The 17,338-nt window shown below is 39.3% G+C and overlaps 1 protein-coding gene across 1 annotated transcript in view; it reads left to right on the top strand.

Annotated features, from left to right (window-relative positions):
• The window catches only part of WDSUB1 (WD repeat, sterile alpha motif and U-box domain containing 1), a 17,540-nt gene extending 604 nt beyond the window's left edge, over positions 1–16,936 (top strand). The window contains 9 exon segments of the mRNA XM_010001083.1: positions 1,980–2,164; positions 5,291–5,383; positions 6,200–6,293; positions 8,910–8,943; positions 10,228–10,268; positions 10,362–10,468; positions 11,331–11,510; positions 15,630–15,770; positions 16,773–16,936. Coding sequence (XP_009999385.1) covers positions 1,980–2,164; positions 5,291–5,383; positions 6,200–6,293; positions 8,910–8,943; positions 10,228–10,268; positions 10,362–10,468; positions 11,331–11,510; positions 15,630–15,770; positions 16,773–16,936 — 1,039 coding nt within the window.
• The last annotated feature ends 402 nt before the right edge of the window (positions 16,937–17,338 follow it).

The following is a 17,338-nucleotide window of genomic DNA, read 5'->3' as shown; positions in this document are numbered from 1 at the left end:
GCTGTGTGCTGTGAGCTGAGCTGTGTGCTGTGAGCTGTGCTGTGTGCTGTGAGCTGTGCTGTGTGCTGTGAGCTGTGCTGTGTGCTGTGAGCTGTGCTGTGTGCTGTGAGCTGTGCTGTGTGCTGTGAGCTGTGCTGTGTGCTGTGAGCTGTGCTGTGAGCGGTGAGCTGAGCTGTGAGCGGGGCTTGCGCTGCTGATCGTCATCACAGGGAGACAGGAACAGGGTTTGGACGACAAAGAGATTATCAATAGGAGAGGGAGAAGGGCTGCCTTTTTTTAAAAAAAAAATAAGTTAAATGGTGCAAGCTCAGTAAGTTTTCATTTGTGCTAAATTATCTTTCATCTAGATCCTGATTGTTTTTTAAGGTCATGGAGGTGTTCAGTTGGTTTTGTTTTAAAATGAGATGGAGATAGATTGCATTTGTCTGGTTTCTCAACAGGTGCTCAACAAACTGATATGTAATAGACAGTTAGTGGAGCTTGACTGTGCTGTGTGTCATACATACATACATACTGTTTTTATTGAAGTATTTAAGTACAAGGCTATTTGGAGTCCAGGAGGATCCTAGGAGCTTGATAGTAACTCAGCAATGAGAAAGTTCGAAAACTATTGACATATCCTTAAAAGTCTGACATAACAGTGACAGAAAGTGGTATAGGAGCTGAGTGAGTTAAATTTGACTGTCAACATTTCATATGGTTTTTCATTAAACGTTTCTAACAAAGTAGATGAGCATTTTTAATGATCTCCAGAGTTCTTCTCTGCATCTATATTTCATTTCAGGTCAGTTGCTGTAACCTGCAAGACACTATTTAGGTTTTAGAGCAGCAATTACACAACATCTCTCTAAAGTAAGGAAAGAAGTTAAAAAATTGAGAGAATTGATGAGATTTTTCACTCAGGATGAGGGAGTAGCTGTTTCTGAAAACCAAACTTGTTTGGTTTTGTTAATCTCCTGACAAATCAGAACGATTGAGTACTATAGTTATATATGGTTACATGATTATATGAAATTGTGTAAATTTGGTAATCTGTCCATAAACATAATTCTTAAAGACTTTTGCCACCTTTTTGCTTGTAATGGACACAAAAACGCTGAAATGGTTACTTTGTTTTCAGAGAATAAAGAGGTATTGATTACTAATTGTTTCAAAGTTTTATCTGTAAGAAAAATGGGGAATTTCAGTTATTAGTATTCTGAAGTCAAAGGGTACTCTTTTGAGGTGTTACTAGCAAAGAGGTTCCTTATTTTTATTCAGAATTTTTGTTATTGACAGGGAAAACCTCAGAAATATTAAAAAGTAATTTCTTACAAGTATATGCTATTAATATATGCAGTGATCTTTTAGACCTATGTCCTTAGTTCCTTCCTCATTGAATGGAGGATGTGTAATGGCTCTAGAAACTATGTTGTTGTTTTAAGCAGAAATTAGACTGATTTGGTGTTTCCTTTGTAAAGAAACAAAGAACTGGAATGTTCCAGTCCTATGTGTTCCAGCTTATCCTATGGGTTAGTAGGTCTTCTGCTTTGTCTTTAAAACAGAACAGAAAAATCGTGGGAGTCTTTTCTCTCTGTTTTTATACATGTAATCTCTGTTATAATAGTTGTGTATCTTTGACTTTTAAAGTTTATCCTGCCATAGAATTTTAATAGTGCATGGTGCCTTTTAAATAGTAAGTCCATGCAGAGTGTCTTTAGTTTGAAAGTTATTTTATCACTCAGTTAAAATTATTGCCTTGGGGTGCCATCTTACCTTTTACCTCCTGCAGTGGAGGAGCAGGTCCTGGTTGCTGCAGCTGTGCTTATTTTGCATCTCTTTCCTCACAGCTGATATGAGTTTCTCTCCATTCTGGCACCAAGTTCCCAAATGCAAAAGTTAGAACAGTTTGTCTTATCGTATCAGATTGCATTTTAGTGTTCACTTCCTCAGAACATTACTTACTCTAAATTCAAATCCCATGTACTCTTGCTTTTCAGATCTGGGAATGTTAAAGATGGTTCTTTGGTGGCCTGTGCGTTTTCTCCTAATGGAAATTTCTTTATCACTGGATCATCATGTGGCGATTTAACCATTTGGGATGATAAAATGAGATGCCTGTATAATGAGAAAGCACATGATCTTGGCGTTACCTGCTGTGATATTTCTTCACAGCCAATTTCTGGTTAGTTACCTGACTCATCAGGGAGGAACATGGAAAGATAAAGTATTATTTTATTTCTCTCTAGCTCTTGATTTAATATTCTTTTTGTCATCACTGCTCCAAGATACAACTGACATTGGGAAGAGGTGATGTTTTAGAATATTCTGAATATTCTTAAGTAAAAGTTGTGGTCAGGTTGATGACAAGGAATGTGCTAGGTTCACAAACAGAGTGAACAGCATGCTTTGAGTAGCTAATTATCCTGCTATGGTTTTGGAAAATGTTTGGGTGGCGTCTGTAAGGGAAGCCTGTCTTCCAGGGCTAACAGGGGGGTGAGAAGATTCCCAGTTTACCCTTTCATACTTTGGTTCTAAAAAGAGCAGGACTGGATTAAAGCAATGCAGAGAACTGTAAACCTGTGGGATGTGAACAGATGGCCTGTTTCCTGTGCCTGACATTCTCAGTTGGAGGAATCTGGGGGAGCAATGAGCCCAGATTCCCGTGTGTCCCACTAAGGTGTGGCACTGTTCACATCTTGTAGCTCTTTTAGATGACCTCACTGTACAAGTTGTATTTCAATTTTGTCATTATGTGCTTCTTCACCGTTGTGATGGGCAAGAGCTTAGTTCTTGTTTTTCAGAATGAAATCTGACATTCTTGTGTATATTTGGATATTGAGATGAAAAACATAAGGCATGCATAGGGTGGGCCTTCTCAGGGCTCCATGGCACAATATGTTCCGTTTTCATTCATTTCACATTTTTAAGGCTTTCTGTGGAACTAAAATAATTTGAACCTAGATGTTTCTATGTGCAAAACCATGTATACTGAAAATTGCGTATTTAAACTTGTAGCTAGCTCAGGGAAAGCTTTGGATTTGCAGTAAATTAAAAATTATTGTAGTTTCTCTGTGATGGGGCAGCTCAGCCCCATGCAGCTGCTCGCCCACTCCCTGCCATGGGATGGGGGGTGAATCAAAGGGCAAAAGTGCAAGTACTCCTGGGTTAAGATAAAGGCAGTTGAACAGAGAAAACAAAAGCTGCACGCCCAGGCAGAGCAAAACAGGGAATCAGCCCAGTGCTGCCCCTCAGCAGGCAGGTGTTCTGCCATGTCTGGGAAAGCAGGGCTCTCCCATGTGCAGTGGTGGCTGGAGAAGGCAAAGGCTTCAACTCTGCACATTCTCCCCTTCCTCCTCCTCTCACCCAGCTCCTTTGCTGAGCACGATGCCATGTGGTGTGGGACAACCCTTTGGTCCTGGGCTCAGCTGTTGTGCTCCTTGTGCCCCCCAGGCTGCTCGCTGGTGGGGCAGGGTGAGGAGCAGCCAAGGCCTGGAGGCTGTGACCAACATGTGCCACCAGCCCTGCTTGGTCACACACCCAGCAACTGCTCCACGGGAGCCACTATCCCAGCCCAAACCAGTACAATTGTTTATTGCAATTATTTATTAATTATTTGCAACACTGACTTCTTGTATATTAGTGTGTCAGTACTGAAGAGTTACATGTCTAGGGTTATATAGCTTATATAGCAGGAGGAAACATTTGCACAAACAAAAAGAACTTCTATTTCAAATTTCCTGGTACAAATTAATTGCAGGAGAGGCAAGTGTATGTCACAGCTGAAGTACCAAATATTGGAAATTCTGAAATATCTATGAGTTTGAAATGCTGAAAGGTTAATTTGTGTAATTTTTTGCCAGGTGTAAGTGTTTAACAAGGAGTTAGAAAATCATGTAGCCACCTGCTTTTGATGGAGGTTGGGAAACTGAGCAGAAGCCTCATTGTCACAGTTAGGGAGTAATGCTACAACTTGTCTTAACAACCTTGTAGGTGCTTCTGTGCTGTCCAGATCTACTGTGGAGACAAAGTGGTCTCTGTAAAGAGAGGTGGGCTTCTGTTTTCAGAGTACACATGAGCTGCTCTAGCAAAGGTCCCAAACAGTATAACTGGACAGCCACTTGCCTCTTGCAGTGCTCAACACGGTAGTAAGTACTGCTGTCTATCTGTGTACCTCCTCATCTGAGAAGGTGGTACAGAGCAGGAAAACAGGAGGGGAAGAAGTTGGGAAAAAAAAAGAAGCAGGAGGAAGCTGAGGAGGCAGGGTGTAAGCATATACTTCAAAACAGACAGTGACTGACAATACCAAATCAATCAAATGTTTGTCCATTGAATGGTGAAGGGACAACATTGAATTAACCTGTCACAATAGAAATGGGTTTAATCTTTAAATAATGCCTCTGGATCTGTCTTGGTGAAAATACTATCCACTTTATGTGGTGGAAAAATGGAGATAAAATCTCTGGGGTTGTTTTCTAAGACACTCAACAGTAAGTATTGTGACATTCCTGGTAACTTCAGAGCTGGAAAGAGGAACCCTTGTAATGTCCCTTTCAAGTTTCTGATTTTTCAGCCTTAATCCTGGTGATCCTTGTAGGAATTCTAAGACTTGTTACTGGCAGAGGTGATGCCGCTGGAGGGTTGTTACGGCTGCTTGGGTCAGGTGCATATGCCAGGTCATGGGAGCAGAGGAGCAGAAACAATTTGGCACAGGACTTAAGAATTAAAAAAATATTGTTAATGGACTGAAACAACACATTAGAATGGAATAACATAATAATTCAGAAATGTTCATATCCACTGAACAGAGAGGGGAAAGCTATAAAGCTATTATACTGTTGTATTTCATCTTTGATGCAGTATTTCTCAAGTGGTTGGCTCGGTTGCAGTCATGAAACTCACTTAGTTCATAAAAATTATAAGTTGAACATTTATAATTAAAATAGCCTGTCAGATACTCTGATACTTTGTACATGTGTAAGTGGTTAAGTTTGAGAGCTACAGAACTGCAGAAGAAATGGGTGTACCCATATAATTTTGGTTGAAAGACTACATTGATGCACTCAGTAGACTGAGGAGTGAGCACACTTCTGTTTTTTATCTACTTTGTCAGGAAACAGTATAACAGTGACACCTGTTTCTTATTTCTAAACGGTTATAGAACTTGCGGAGTTACATTTATTAACACCTTTTTTTGTAGTACTGAGATTAAGGAAATTTACCAAATTCCTCTTTAAGAATGCTCTTGTAGTTTACTGCTGTACTGTTTTCAGTGGTTTTGATTCTGATTAATATATTTGAATTTTATCAGATGGTGAGCATGGATTCACATACTTCCAGATGGCTTCTTGTGGTCAAGATAATCAGATCAAACTCTGGCTTATTTTATTTACAGATTTCTTAGGTGTGTATAGCAAAGTTGGTTTTTTTTCATATTCCAGTGTCTTAAGTCTTTACATTACAATTAAAATCTAAGAAAAAATTTACACTGTTGTCAGGAATTCGCAGCCAAAGGAACCACAAGCTGAAAGTTTTCTGTTAATTGTTTAGCAGAGGAGCAGGTAAGGCATGCAGCACTATGTGACATTTGGCCTTGTATATTTTATTTAGTGATCTATTTACCAGTAACTCTAGAAGTTAAGATTTAGAAAAAAACTTCCAGTTCTCTCAAGCTGAATATTATGATAAAGATTTGGTTTTAATTACTATTTTTATCTTTTGGTAACCTGTAACATTTCTACAGCGACCTTTGAGCAGGTTGATAGGTTGAAACCTCTCAGTCTGCCAGGCCAGGGAGAGGTCCTTTTTGTCTGTCAGCACCTCTTGGCCCTTGAGAAAGAGCTGGAGAAATGAGAACAGTGTGGTCTCCTGCTAAAGCTGCAGCACAGAGGTGTGACTGCTATGTAGAGACCAGGCTAATGGCCAAAAACATCCTCAGTGGGTATTTTTTGTTTATGTCTTATATATAGAAATCTGTAAGAGTTAATGTTGTGTGTACAGATACACATTGTATTATCTGAACACTCTTAGACATGCTGAGACTACAAGGTGAGGAAGTCAGAGATGTTAAATTAAATTGTCTCTGTGATCTTTTATCCCCTGTTTTGTAGATAGTATGTCACAGAGTCAGATCTTAGGTGCAGCTTTACACTTCTAAAAGCAGCTTGTCTTATACCTTGTCAAATGTAACTGTGTAATTATTTACTTTTTGTATTTTTAGGTGTGGAATTAAAATATAAGTGCACACTGAATGGACATTCTGCCCCAGTTCTGGCTTGTGCATTTTCTTATGATGGGCAAATGTTAGTTTCAGGGTAAGCAGTATCTTTTACTTGTTTGAATTTCATGCAGATGACTGCCCAGGTTCATACTTCAGTACTGAAAAACACAAAGTGCAGAAGAGTTGAAGATTTCAAAATAGATTTTGAATAATTAAGGAATTAAGGAATAAATAAGGAATTAAGAAATAATGTTCTGTGACCTCCAGAGCTATTGAAGTGTCTTTCCAGTCAGTCAGTGTCTTGTGAGTGATTGAGTTTGAAATCTAGGATGTTGCAGGCTCTATTCTCTTGAGTATAGTAATGAGATCCATGATTACCTGGTTTGCAGGTATTTCTGTGAATATAAAAACTACAAATCTTTATTGCCATCTTAGCATTTCTTTGGGACACCATTTAAGATTTCCTTCTCACTCACTTTCAGGAACTTTTTAGAAAGTTAAGTATCTTGAGATTTTGTCTTTGATAGATTTAGTTGAAATTAAAAATGTCTTCACTGATCCACATCTAGAGGATGGCAACATACATCTTTTTTTCCTTAAAAAGTGCATGATTGAGATAACGGTACACCTGTGCTTTTGATGTCAGCGCTGTAGAGAGAAAAGGTTAAGACCCAAATTAATCATGGACTGTCAGAGACTAGTATTATTATTAGTCTTTGAGAGAGATGAAGGAGTTGCCAGGGTCACTGCAAGGTCACTTTGTAATGTTTGAAAGACCCAGGATGTGATGGGACATTACTGAGGACTGGAAAGGTGCAAATGTCACACGTACCTCCCAGAAGGGCAAAGGAGAGGATCTAGGGAACTACAGGCCAGTCAGCTTAACTCCAGTCTGGGAAGGTTATGGAGCAAATCCTTCCAGTGGGCACCTCAATTCAGGAGAGATCTCGAGGTGCTGGAGCGAGGACAGAGAAGGGCAATGAACCTGGTGAAGAGCCTAGAGAATAAATCTGATGAAGAAGGCTTGAAGGAGCTGAGAATGTTTAATCTGAGGGCGAGGAGGCTGAGGGGAGACCTTATCAGTCTCTACAACTACTTGAAAGGTCATTGTGGAGAGGTTGGTGCTGGTCTCTTCTCACAGGTGATTAGTGACAGATCAAGAGGGAATGGCTTCAAGCTGCAACAGGGCAGGTTCAGACTGGACATTAGGAAAAACTTTTTCACAGAAAGAGTGGTTGGACACTGGAACAGGCTGCCCACGGAGGGGGTGGAGTCACCATCCCTGGAGGTGTTTAAGGGTCGTTTGCGTGTGGTGTTGGTGGAGATGGTTATGGGGAGAACTTGTAGAGTAGGGATGATGGTTGGACTCTGTGATCCCAAGGGGCTTTTCCAACCAGAATAGTTTTATCATTCTGTGATTCTATTATATGGGGTAAACAGCAGGAACTGAATGAGGATGAGGAGCCTGACCAACCTGTCTGCCTCCTGTGGTGGGAACATGGGCAGAGCAGCATGTGGTTTGCACCTCAACTTCAGCAAGGCTTCTGATGTGGTCTCCCAATGTGGTCTTAGACCTAAATTGGGGAGATACAGATCTGCAAAGTAGATGGTAAGTTGTGAGGAAAAATGATGGGACTGTCAGGCTAAAATGGTTGTTGGTGATCAGCACAAAGATATACCACCAGCTGGTTACTAGTGGCTTTGCTGGGGGATCAAGCTATTGAAAGAGGAAATTATAAATAAGGTAGATACAATAATTCGTGTTCTTTTTAATGTTAGTGACTGTGCTTTTATTCTGCACTTCTCAGGAAAACTGCTTAATCATTTCTAAGCTGTCTAAGTAGCGACTTGAAGTAACAAATAAAATTATTGAACTCTAAATTGTCTTTTTTTACAAAGACTTTCTAAGTTGAAAGAGAAAAAACAACATCTTGCAAAGGGAAACAAAAATACTACAATAGCCAGAAAATAATTGTAAAACTGTAAAAGTCCTGGGAGACAATAGCTCATTGACATTTTACTTAGCATTCTTTTTAAGAATGTCTTTTTCAGTATTTGGAGATCATTATGAATGTTCATGATCTAGAGTTATTTTATTTTCTGTTAGACGTATGGATTTTTGTTTTGCTTATGTGGTTGTGAAATGTCTATCCCATAAAGTCTTGCAGGAAACACTGCTGTCATGGTAAATAAATATGCAATTTGTATTTAATGAAGTACTTTATGTGTTGCTTGCATTGCACCACTGTATTTTATGTATTTATTGCATTGCCCTACTTCCTCTAGCCTGCTCCACAAATGAAAGGGTTTCAAAAATAAAGAGAAGTGCTGACAGCAGATCATGGTTATCCAGAGTGTGCATCTGCTTCACTGGTGCTACTTGAGAGCAGATATGGTACAAACAGTGGAGACCAGGGAGGACAGTTTGCATAAGCACTGTGTCAGTCCTCTACATCAGAAATTCTCAAGGAAGCTTTTGTATTTTAATTACAGATCTTTACTGTACAGCTAATCAGTGTTGTTGTTTTAAGGTGGGCATAAATTGAGAGGATTTAGATATCTAAGCTTCCTATAAAATTGTGTTAAGAAATCCATTTGCCCTTACATTATTCATGGAAAGGATTTTTTTTTCTTCCTCTCCTTAATTAAAAATAGTTTCCTTTTTCCTCTTTGCATCCTTTTAATGTCAATGTGTTGGTTTTTTTTAAAGGTCTGTGGACAAGCGTGTCATAATACATGAAACTGTAAGTACAGCACAGTGCAAGATGATGCACTGGATTGTAATTAAATACCAGCACTGCTCCTGCAGTGTCTTATCCATGTAAAGAAATATTGAATCATAGAAATCACATAAACCCAAAACACTTACTGTGCATTTGGTGTGAGCTGGGGGAATGAGTTTGAGCTAAAATGTCTTTCTTGCTTTGTATTTACATTTTTTATTATTTATTTAAATTTCTTTGAGGGTTTTGTTATTTGATTTCTCATTGGAGTATTATTCACTGAATTCCTTACTTACATGTTATCCTCATATTGAATTAGAAGGACTTCTTGTTATTCTGAATTACCTCAGCTTCCAAAGCAAGAAGGAAATGTAGCTTTTGACACAAAATCAGGAGTGGTAATCATAGAAATTCTTAGAAAGTGCACATAAAACAGTAGCATAAAATATGAAGCATAATAAAGAATTCAAGAATTTTTTTATGTTAAATATAATGTCTTTTCTTTAAAACGTGTTGTTTCGGCATTTTGTGTAATGCTGTTACTACATTCTTCATGGTTCACCTGTATGTGGTATTTATTTTTTGTACTTTATAGTATTAAAAATAATTTTGCTGAAGAAGGGGGATGAACAAATTTTAAGCCCTCATGGCAGACAGCTCAAAAAACTGGAGTGATGACTCATCAGTTCGTGATTAAGAATAACTTTGCTCTTCAGCTTCCCAATCTGTCTGTACCTGTCAAAGAAACAGTATCTTTCATAAGAAGGAAAAACTTTCAAATTATAAGTTAAAACGGTTCAGAAGTTCAGCAGTTTGGTTTTTAGTAGCATCTAGTGGCTAAATGGGAGAAGCACAGGTGAGATGAATGGCCTAATTGGAGTGTAGCATGAAGTCTATTTCATTTACCTCTATTTCAGTTACCTCTTCACTTGGTCATTTCTAATCCTAGACTGGTAGGAGAAATGTTCTTATCCACATGAGCAACCAGCCAATATGGATGTAGAAATGCAGTTGATATTTGTGGCGTTGCTGTGCTGAAAACTCCATGCTGGCTGGTTGTTGAGAGATATCAGTGTTCCAGTGAATGGAACAGGGGCTTCAAGCAGGAAATTCAACTTCCATTTCTGACTCTGCTGCTGATCAGGTTTGGCAAGGTTGTATAGCTTCTTTGAAGGTAACTTCTTCTGTCATCTTCCAAGAAACAATATTAGTCCTTATTTTTTTCCTTATGCTTTATTAAGTATACTAATATTTGAACACTCTTGTTATTCTTTAAGTTTTGTAATTGCAAATATTCTTTTACAGAGTACTGGTAATACCCTTCACACTTTGTCTCAGCATAGCAGGTAAGAATTCAGTATGATTATTCTGTTTCACTGTTGATAAATAAAATAAATCCTTCTCTTGTGGATTTTCACACATTTATTTTTTACTTGTAGGTATGTTACAACTTGTGCTTTTGCACCATGTAGGCCCTTACTTGCCACAGGTTCAATGGATAAAACTGTGAACATATGGCAGCTGGACCTTAAGAAACCCTGTGCAGGTTAGTGTGGGAAGTATTTGTAATCTGTTCTGTAAATTTACAGCACAATATTGTTGACACCTTCTGAAGGTGCAAAAAATTCACCTTTTCTGACATGCAGCTAGTTTGTACCCTCAGAATGATGTGCATGTTATATATCCTTTCTCTGAATTGATCTTATCAATGTCCTACAGGAACACTCTCTTTTATTTTTTTGAAGACAAGATATACTACAAGTGTTCTAGTTTTATCAGTCTTCTTTTCTGATATTTGCCATTTTTTACACTCTGGACAGCATTATTCCCAGCTGAAAGTCTTTTTGGACAAGTATCATCGGCAATGAGTTAAACAGAGAATATGCTAATTGCAAGTGTATTTGTCAACAAGAAATAACTGCTTACCAGTTGTCATAGGTGAAAAAAAGCAGGGCAGTTAATGTTAGAAAATACATCAGCACCTCAAGTACGGGGAGCAAAGGTGCACAGATCTTTGTTCAAAGCACAGAGTAAGTCTGGACTTTGGTCTGCTTTGCTGAGGAGGTGAGACTTGATGTCACTGTCTGCTGATGCTTTTCTGTCAGTTCAGTTCAAATTTGACAGAATTGTAGACACGTGAGAGATGAAATTCCTCTAAACTTTGAAAACTGATCGGTAAAAGACAAACCCAAGTTATTGCTACCCACTGAAGCCATGTCTAATAAGCATTTCTTTTATGAGATGTGGGGAATGTGTAGTACTGCCAGCACCTGGAAATCAGTATTCATTATTGCTATTGTTCTCAGGACTGGAGTTTTTTGCACCGTTGGTTTATTTTATGGAGGGGGGGGAAAGGATGGAGCAGTGTTGTTTGGGGTATTTTAAACTTTTATCTTTCCTTTCCAAAGGAAATACTGTAGAAAATGAGTCTAAATTGGCTGTTGAGGACTGGTCAGAGGATGATGTTTCAGCCTGGCTTTGTGCAGAAGACTTAGCAGACTTTGTTGGGCTTTTCAAAAAGAACAACATTGATGGCAAGGAACTGCTCAAGCTTACTAAAGAAAGTCTGACTGATGAATTAAAAATCGGTAAGAGTATAGAAATACAAATAGATTTTAATCTTTAGAGTATTTGTGAAATGTTGGAATGAAAGTGAGTTAGGAGTTCCATTCATGGATTATTTTTTTTATACCTGAAATGCATTTTTATTTCATTACCAGGGCTGATAAACCCCCCTGATGTCATTTTATACACAATACTCTTTTTTTCAATGTGTGTTTACTTCTACCCAGAGACATAAAATGCACTTCCCCCAACAATGCCATGTTAAATGGTTGTTCCTGCTTTTGATTCTGTTTTCCTTTTTAGATCTTGTATCATTAAGCAGTGGGAAAGGAATTTCAGATTTTGTGGATACTTAATGATCCTGCTTTTGGTAAACAGGGTTGTCTATAGTTTTTCTGATCAGTCTGCTAAAGTGCCATGTTTATAGTACTGTGTGGTCAACTACTTTGAATTTAGCAGTGAAATCCTTCATTGTACTGTTATCATAATAGGATGACACAAGGTATGTTTTAGTTTTAGTTTGGAGATGAAGCATTTGATGTTGACAGTTAGTAAGGATCCAGCAAAGCTTGCCTGGCTCAGACACATTGTAATTCATCAGGTATCCTAGTTAATACGTTGTCCTCTCAATTCATTGCAAAACTGTGATTACATTTTAGAAGGAATCACAAGCAAGTACCATACTAGTCATGATTCCATGGTGGTAATTCTGAAATGAGAAATTGAAGGACGGTGAACTACAGTGGAAACTTCTGAGCAGAAGTTCTCTGTTAGTTTTGATGGCTAGATTTAGGTGTATATCAGGTGCTGTAATGCTTGCCAAAGTGAGATCGAGTATAAGAGAAGTTTGTATGAGTTAAGAATACTTTTTAAAAGTGCAATTTTATTTTTAAAAGTTAGTATTCTTCATGGAAGGCTGTTCCCTTCTTTGTTGTTTTCTGTGTGTGGTTTAGTCTGTATTGGATGGTAGGGTCTCTGTATCAGCTGGCTTTGTTGAACTCTAGAAATGAACAGGATTCCCTGCTGGGAATCCACAGGAATTGTCATCCACAAAAGACACTTGGCTTCACCAGTTTCTGCACACATTTCCTGTAACATTGGAGTAGCCTAAAGCTCAGTTGTAGCATTTGCCAGCTGAATCCCCTCCAATACTGCTGGCCAGAGAGTTGAATGCAGTGTGACCAGTGAGGAGACCCACTGAGTGTGGCCTTCTCCATGGGCACAAAACTCAATGCGAGGGTGTGCTGCCTGATAGATTTGTAAGGCCACTGTCAAGAACAACTTTGAACTCAAATATGGGTATAAAAATTGTGCTGTAAGAGCCCATTGCAAGGCAGGTAAAGGATGGATGTGGCTTTAGACAGGGCACATGTAGAGCACAAGCTGATTTTGGGAAGCTGTTGTGTTCTGGCTCTTCCATGTGCAGGATGCAGTGAGGATTGAGGAGCTAAAGTAGCCTCAGTATGTTCTTTCCCATCATCAGGTAAAATGCTCATTGCTCAGTCTCTGTTCTCAAGACTTTGGTCTCTTGCTGTGCTTTCTCTTCAGTAGGCGCTTTAACACCCATCATAACAGGATAAGGAGTCAGACTTTCACAGGTATCAGGGAGCTACAAGGGATCTTTAAAAAAGCTCCAACTGAAATCGCTCACTGTCTGAATAAACACAACCTTCCCTACAAATGTGAACCAGCATATGGAAAATGTAAAGCACTGAGTTCTGCTTTAATGCTTATGTGAAAGATGTTTTAAAAACAAAATAATTAAATATGCTACTCAAAGTTGCCAAGTAAAATAATTCATAGCAAGCAGTTCTGAAGTGGTAAATGCTTGTGATTTTGCTTCTACGTGTCATTCTACAACTATAATTCATACAGAGTATAAATCATGGCCTGATATATTTAACTTGAAGAATTGCTCTCTATATGTCATAGCTCAAGCATTTACAAATTAGAAAAATATTATCTGCCTAAAAAGTACATGGTTTTCAGTTACACAAATTCCAGTCTGACTAAATTTTAGCAGTGTCTCACTACAAAAATACTGGAATGAGCATTTCCTTCCTCAGTAATCTGTTTGCTTTGCTCTGAAAATGCAACATTTACCAGTTTCATAAGATCTTGCCAAAGAACTCCCAAGTTTTTTTACAGTCTTTGCAAAGGGAGTTTTTTAGACCATTTTACTTTATGATTAATAGAATAAGAGCTTTTCCTTCAGTTGTTTTTATTAGCCGCTTATTTCAGAGTGGCTAATAAACATAGAGGAAACCAGAGGAAATGGCCTGAAGTTCAGCAAGAGAGTTTCAGATCGGATATTAGGAAGAATTTCTACACGGGAGGAGTGGTCAGGCCCTGGAACAGCTGCCCACGGGAGTGATGGGAGTTACCATCCCTGAAGGTTTTCAAGAAACATGTAGATGTGGCACTTCAGGGCCTGCTCTAGTGGCCGAGGTTGTGGGGGTTTTTTTGTGGGTATTTTTTCCTGGGATGTGTTTTTGTGGGTTTTTTTAGTTTTATGTGATGGCTACACTGTGGTCTCAGAGGTCCTTTTCAACCATGATGATTCTTCAGCTCTGATGTGTATTTAATAGAAAGGATGCTCCTTTCACTGCTTTCTGCTGGGGATTTGAAGCTCTAGATGTCAGTCCTTTAATGCAGTGCTTCGAGTAGCACAGTCAAAGCACTAATGTCTTGCAATGTTCAGGTATAACCTGAACCTCACACCAGTGAGGTCTTGGGTTCTGTGATTGAGAAATATAGATTGATGCTGTACAGTGTGTGGGAATGAACATAACTTTGCATCCCTTCCCCCTGGCACCTCTAGTAGTTGGAATTAGGTATTGAACTAGATTATGAACAATCCTTTTGGCGGAGGTATTCATTAAATATGTCTCACAAAATACAATCAATCTTGATGAGAATTTATAAAAATACTAGGTTCCCATACCTTAATCTCAATATAATTTGTAAATGTAAATCCCTGCCATGAATCAAAATTTTTTAGCAGCTTTTGAGCTATTTTGTGGTATCTAATTGTGTGCCAAGCATTTAAAAAAAAATGCAGAGTTGAGCAACTCATCAAGATGCTCCTACTTGGCTCTGTAGAGCTGATAGAAGAGAACATTTTCTGCAACCTGTGCAGCAGCAGCAGCATGGTGCTGTGGGGGGGTCTCGTGGGAACAATCTCTTGCTCTGAGCAAGGAGCTTTGTCACCAAGACCTGGAACAACATGTAGAGCTCTGCCTGTATTGTGGGGGCTTCATGTCTTACCCAGTTTTTTTTCAGGTTTAGCATAATCTTGCTAAGGGCATTGTCCACAGTGAGGTTTATCTCTTTATAAGAATGGAGAGTTGGGACTAATTGAAGTTTTATGGGTTTATTGATTTTTGTGTGAATGAGTGCATCTCATTATAAATGCGATCAACTTTTCTGGGCAGAGGACTGCTATTGTACAATTTAACAGTAAAAATAAGTTATTTCCATTTCAATACAGGTTACTTACACAAGCTTTGCCTGAGCTTTGAGGTGCTGCAAGTCTAAGCCATAACTGCCATGAGACTGGAACACACAACAGTGCAGTGTAATTTGCAGGCAGGGCACAAACACACCTTGTTGTTTGATGCTTTGTTTGAAGATAGGAAAGTTGCTGTTGATGGGTCTTCATTTTATCAGCTTGAATGCCTCTGAGCTGGCCTGTCTAAAAGGAAACAAGGCAGCTTGGCACAACTGGAATGATGTGTGTAGGTTTATTTTATATCAGGAGGACATTAATCTTTTTTAAAAGCACAGGGTCAGGGGTTCTTCAGTCATCCCTTTGCAGGCCACAGAACACCAATACTGTGCAGCAGTGTGGTGACAGAGATGCAGGTGACCTTGCTGCTCTGACAGGAGCCAACTCTGGCAGCAAGGCTGCACTTGCCTTTACTGCTTGTTTTCATTCCTCCACGAAGTTATTCCTGGCCTGCAGGAGTGACCTGCTGCAGTTGAGCTGTTCCTAGTGGTGGCCAGGGCTGGCTGCAGATTTCTCTGTTAGGTGGGGGGGTAGGGAGATGGAGCTGTGGAGCTGTCTCCTGTAACACAACTGCTAATTAATGCAAAACTTAACCTGTTTGTCTTACATGTCTGTGATGTCCCCTTCCTGTCAGAGTCTCTAGGCCTGCGCAGTAAAGTCCTCCAGAAAATTGAAGAATTGAAGATGAAAATGACCTCTGTTCCTGTTACTATCCCTGACGAGTTCTTATGTCCTATAACAAGGGAGCTGATGAAGGACCCTGTCATTGCAGCAGGTATGTCTTTAAATGCTGTTGACTAAGATAAATTTTTTAAAGGTAGATGTGAGAACACAAAAATTGGCATCTCTTTTAAGTTATCAAAAGATAATCCAGTCGAAATAGGTGTTCCAACAAAATACAACTGTGGTAAATGTTTAATTTGCCAAATTACATCTGATACAGAAAAAAATAATGTATCAAGCAAGTCAGTGTCAGCTCTGCTGATGAAGCTGTGTATTTGTTTTTTTAACAACCAGGCCCTCCTTTGCAGATGCAGTTGTGACCCTAATTACAGAGCTAGCGCACTAAGTGCAAACTGATACTGTGCACATATGGATGGGGAGAAGTCCCAAACCCCAGGCCCATTTCTGCTCTTAGCATACCATGTGTATGGCTCTTAAAAAGTTTATACAGCTGCCAGGAGCAAAAGATGTTTCATAGTTAAAACATTTTGTGAAGAACTAGTGTTTTTTAGTGCTAATCCTGGGGCCTGGAGGGCTTATGATCATCAGGAGGCCAGTGACCTCATCAGTCACTTGGGTGGCAAAGGGCTCATTTAGCAAATGTCCATTGCTGGCACCTCAGTCTGCAAGTGAAGCCTTTTATATCGAGCTCCACAGGGTGTGTCCCGTGCTGTCCCACCCCTGCTTACTGCCATTCCTGGCTCCTTGGGGGGGAGGCTCCAGCCACAGCAGCAGAGTTTTTTCAATCTGCTGCTTTCTAGTCACCAGTGATGTGATGTGTCACTGACTAAGCTGCAGTGCCTTCTGAAGCAGCTCATACAAGTTAGCTTGCTGAATACAGGAGAATATTAATCTTCTTACTGCTCTATAAAGTTTTATTGTTTGAAGCAAATATGTGTGAGTGTATCATGAAGTGTTTATGGCCCACATAGCTTTCCTGTTTGAAAATACTGATGCCCTTAAATCCCTTTTAGCTTTAAAGAGGGAAGAGCTGTACAGTGCAACAGTGCACAAGCTTTGGCAACATAAACTATTGGTGATGGTTTCTTTGTAGATGGCTATTCCTATGAACGGGAAGCAATGGAAAACTGGATCAGCACTAAAAGACGAGCTAGTCCCATGACAAATCTTCCTCTCCCCTCCCTTATGCTGACACCAAACAGGACACTAAAAATGGCCATCAGCCGCTGGCTGGAGACACAGCAGAAATGCAGCTGAACCACGTGCTCTGCAGGTGTTTGTTACTGTGCAATTCAAACGAACTTCATGTAGCTGTATCAGAAACAAATGCTCTACTCTGTGGCTGTCATTTAAATATTTGCTAAGAGGAAGAATCTTCATGGTTGCAGGCTCCTAGAAAATCACTGAAAATCTTTTCAGTTGTTGATAATTTTACTTATTGGTATCTCTGTTTAACAAATGAGCTATTCAGATTCACAAGTTTTCAAACACAGTTTTCTAAAAATTTTCACTACATTTATGAGTTTTGAGTCTTGATTTTGCCAGGTTAGTCTTTCAGAAAAGAAACAGCAAGGTATGCAATCTGTATTTCTTCTCCTGATTTAAAAAACAATGATGTGTCTTTGTTCCATTCTGGAAGATGTAGTTGGAAAAGCTGGA

This window comes from Chaetura pelagica, unplaced genomic scaffold (assembly GCF_000747805.2).
Source record: "Chaetura pelagica isolate M959 unplaced genomic scaffold, ChaPel_1.0 scaffold26, whole genome shotgun sequence".
In the NCBI taxonomy this organism is placed as follows: Eukaryota; Metazoa; Chordata; class Aves; order Apodiformes; family Apodidae; genus Chaetura; species Chaetura pelagica.
The sequence above is the reverse complement of the archived record's forward strand: the minus strand, read 5'-3'. Positions and strand labels throughout refer to the sequence as shown.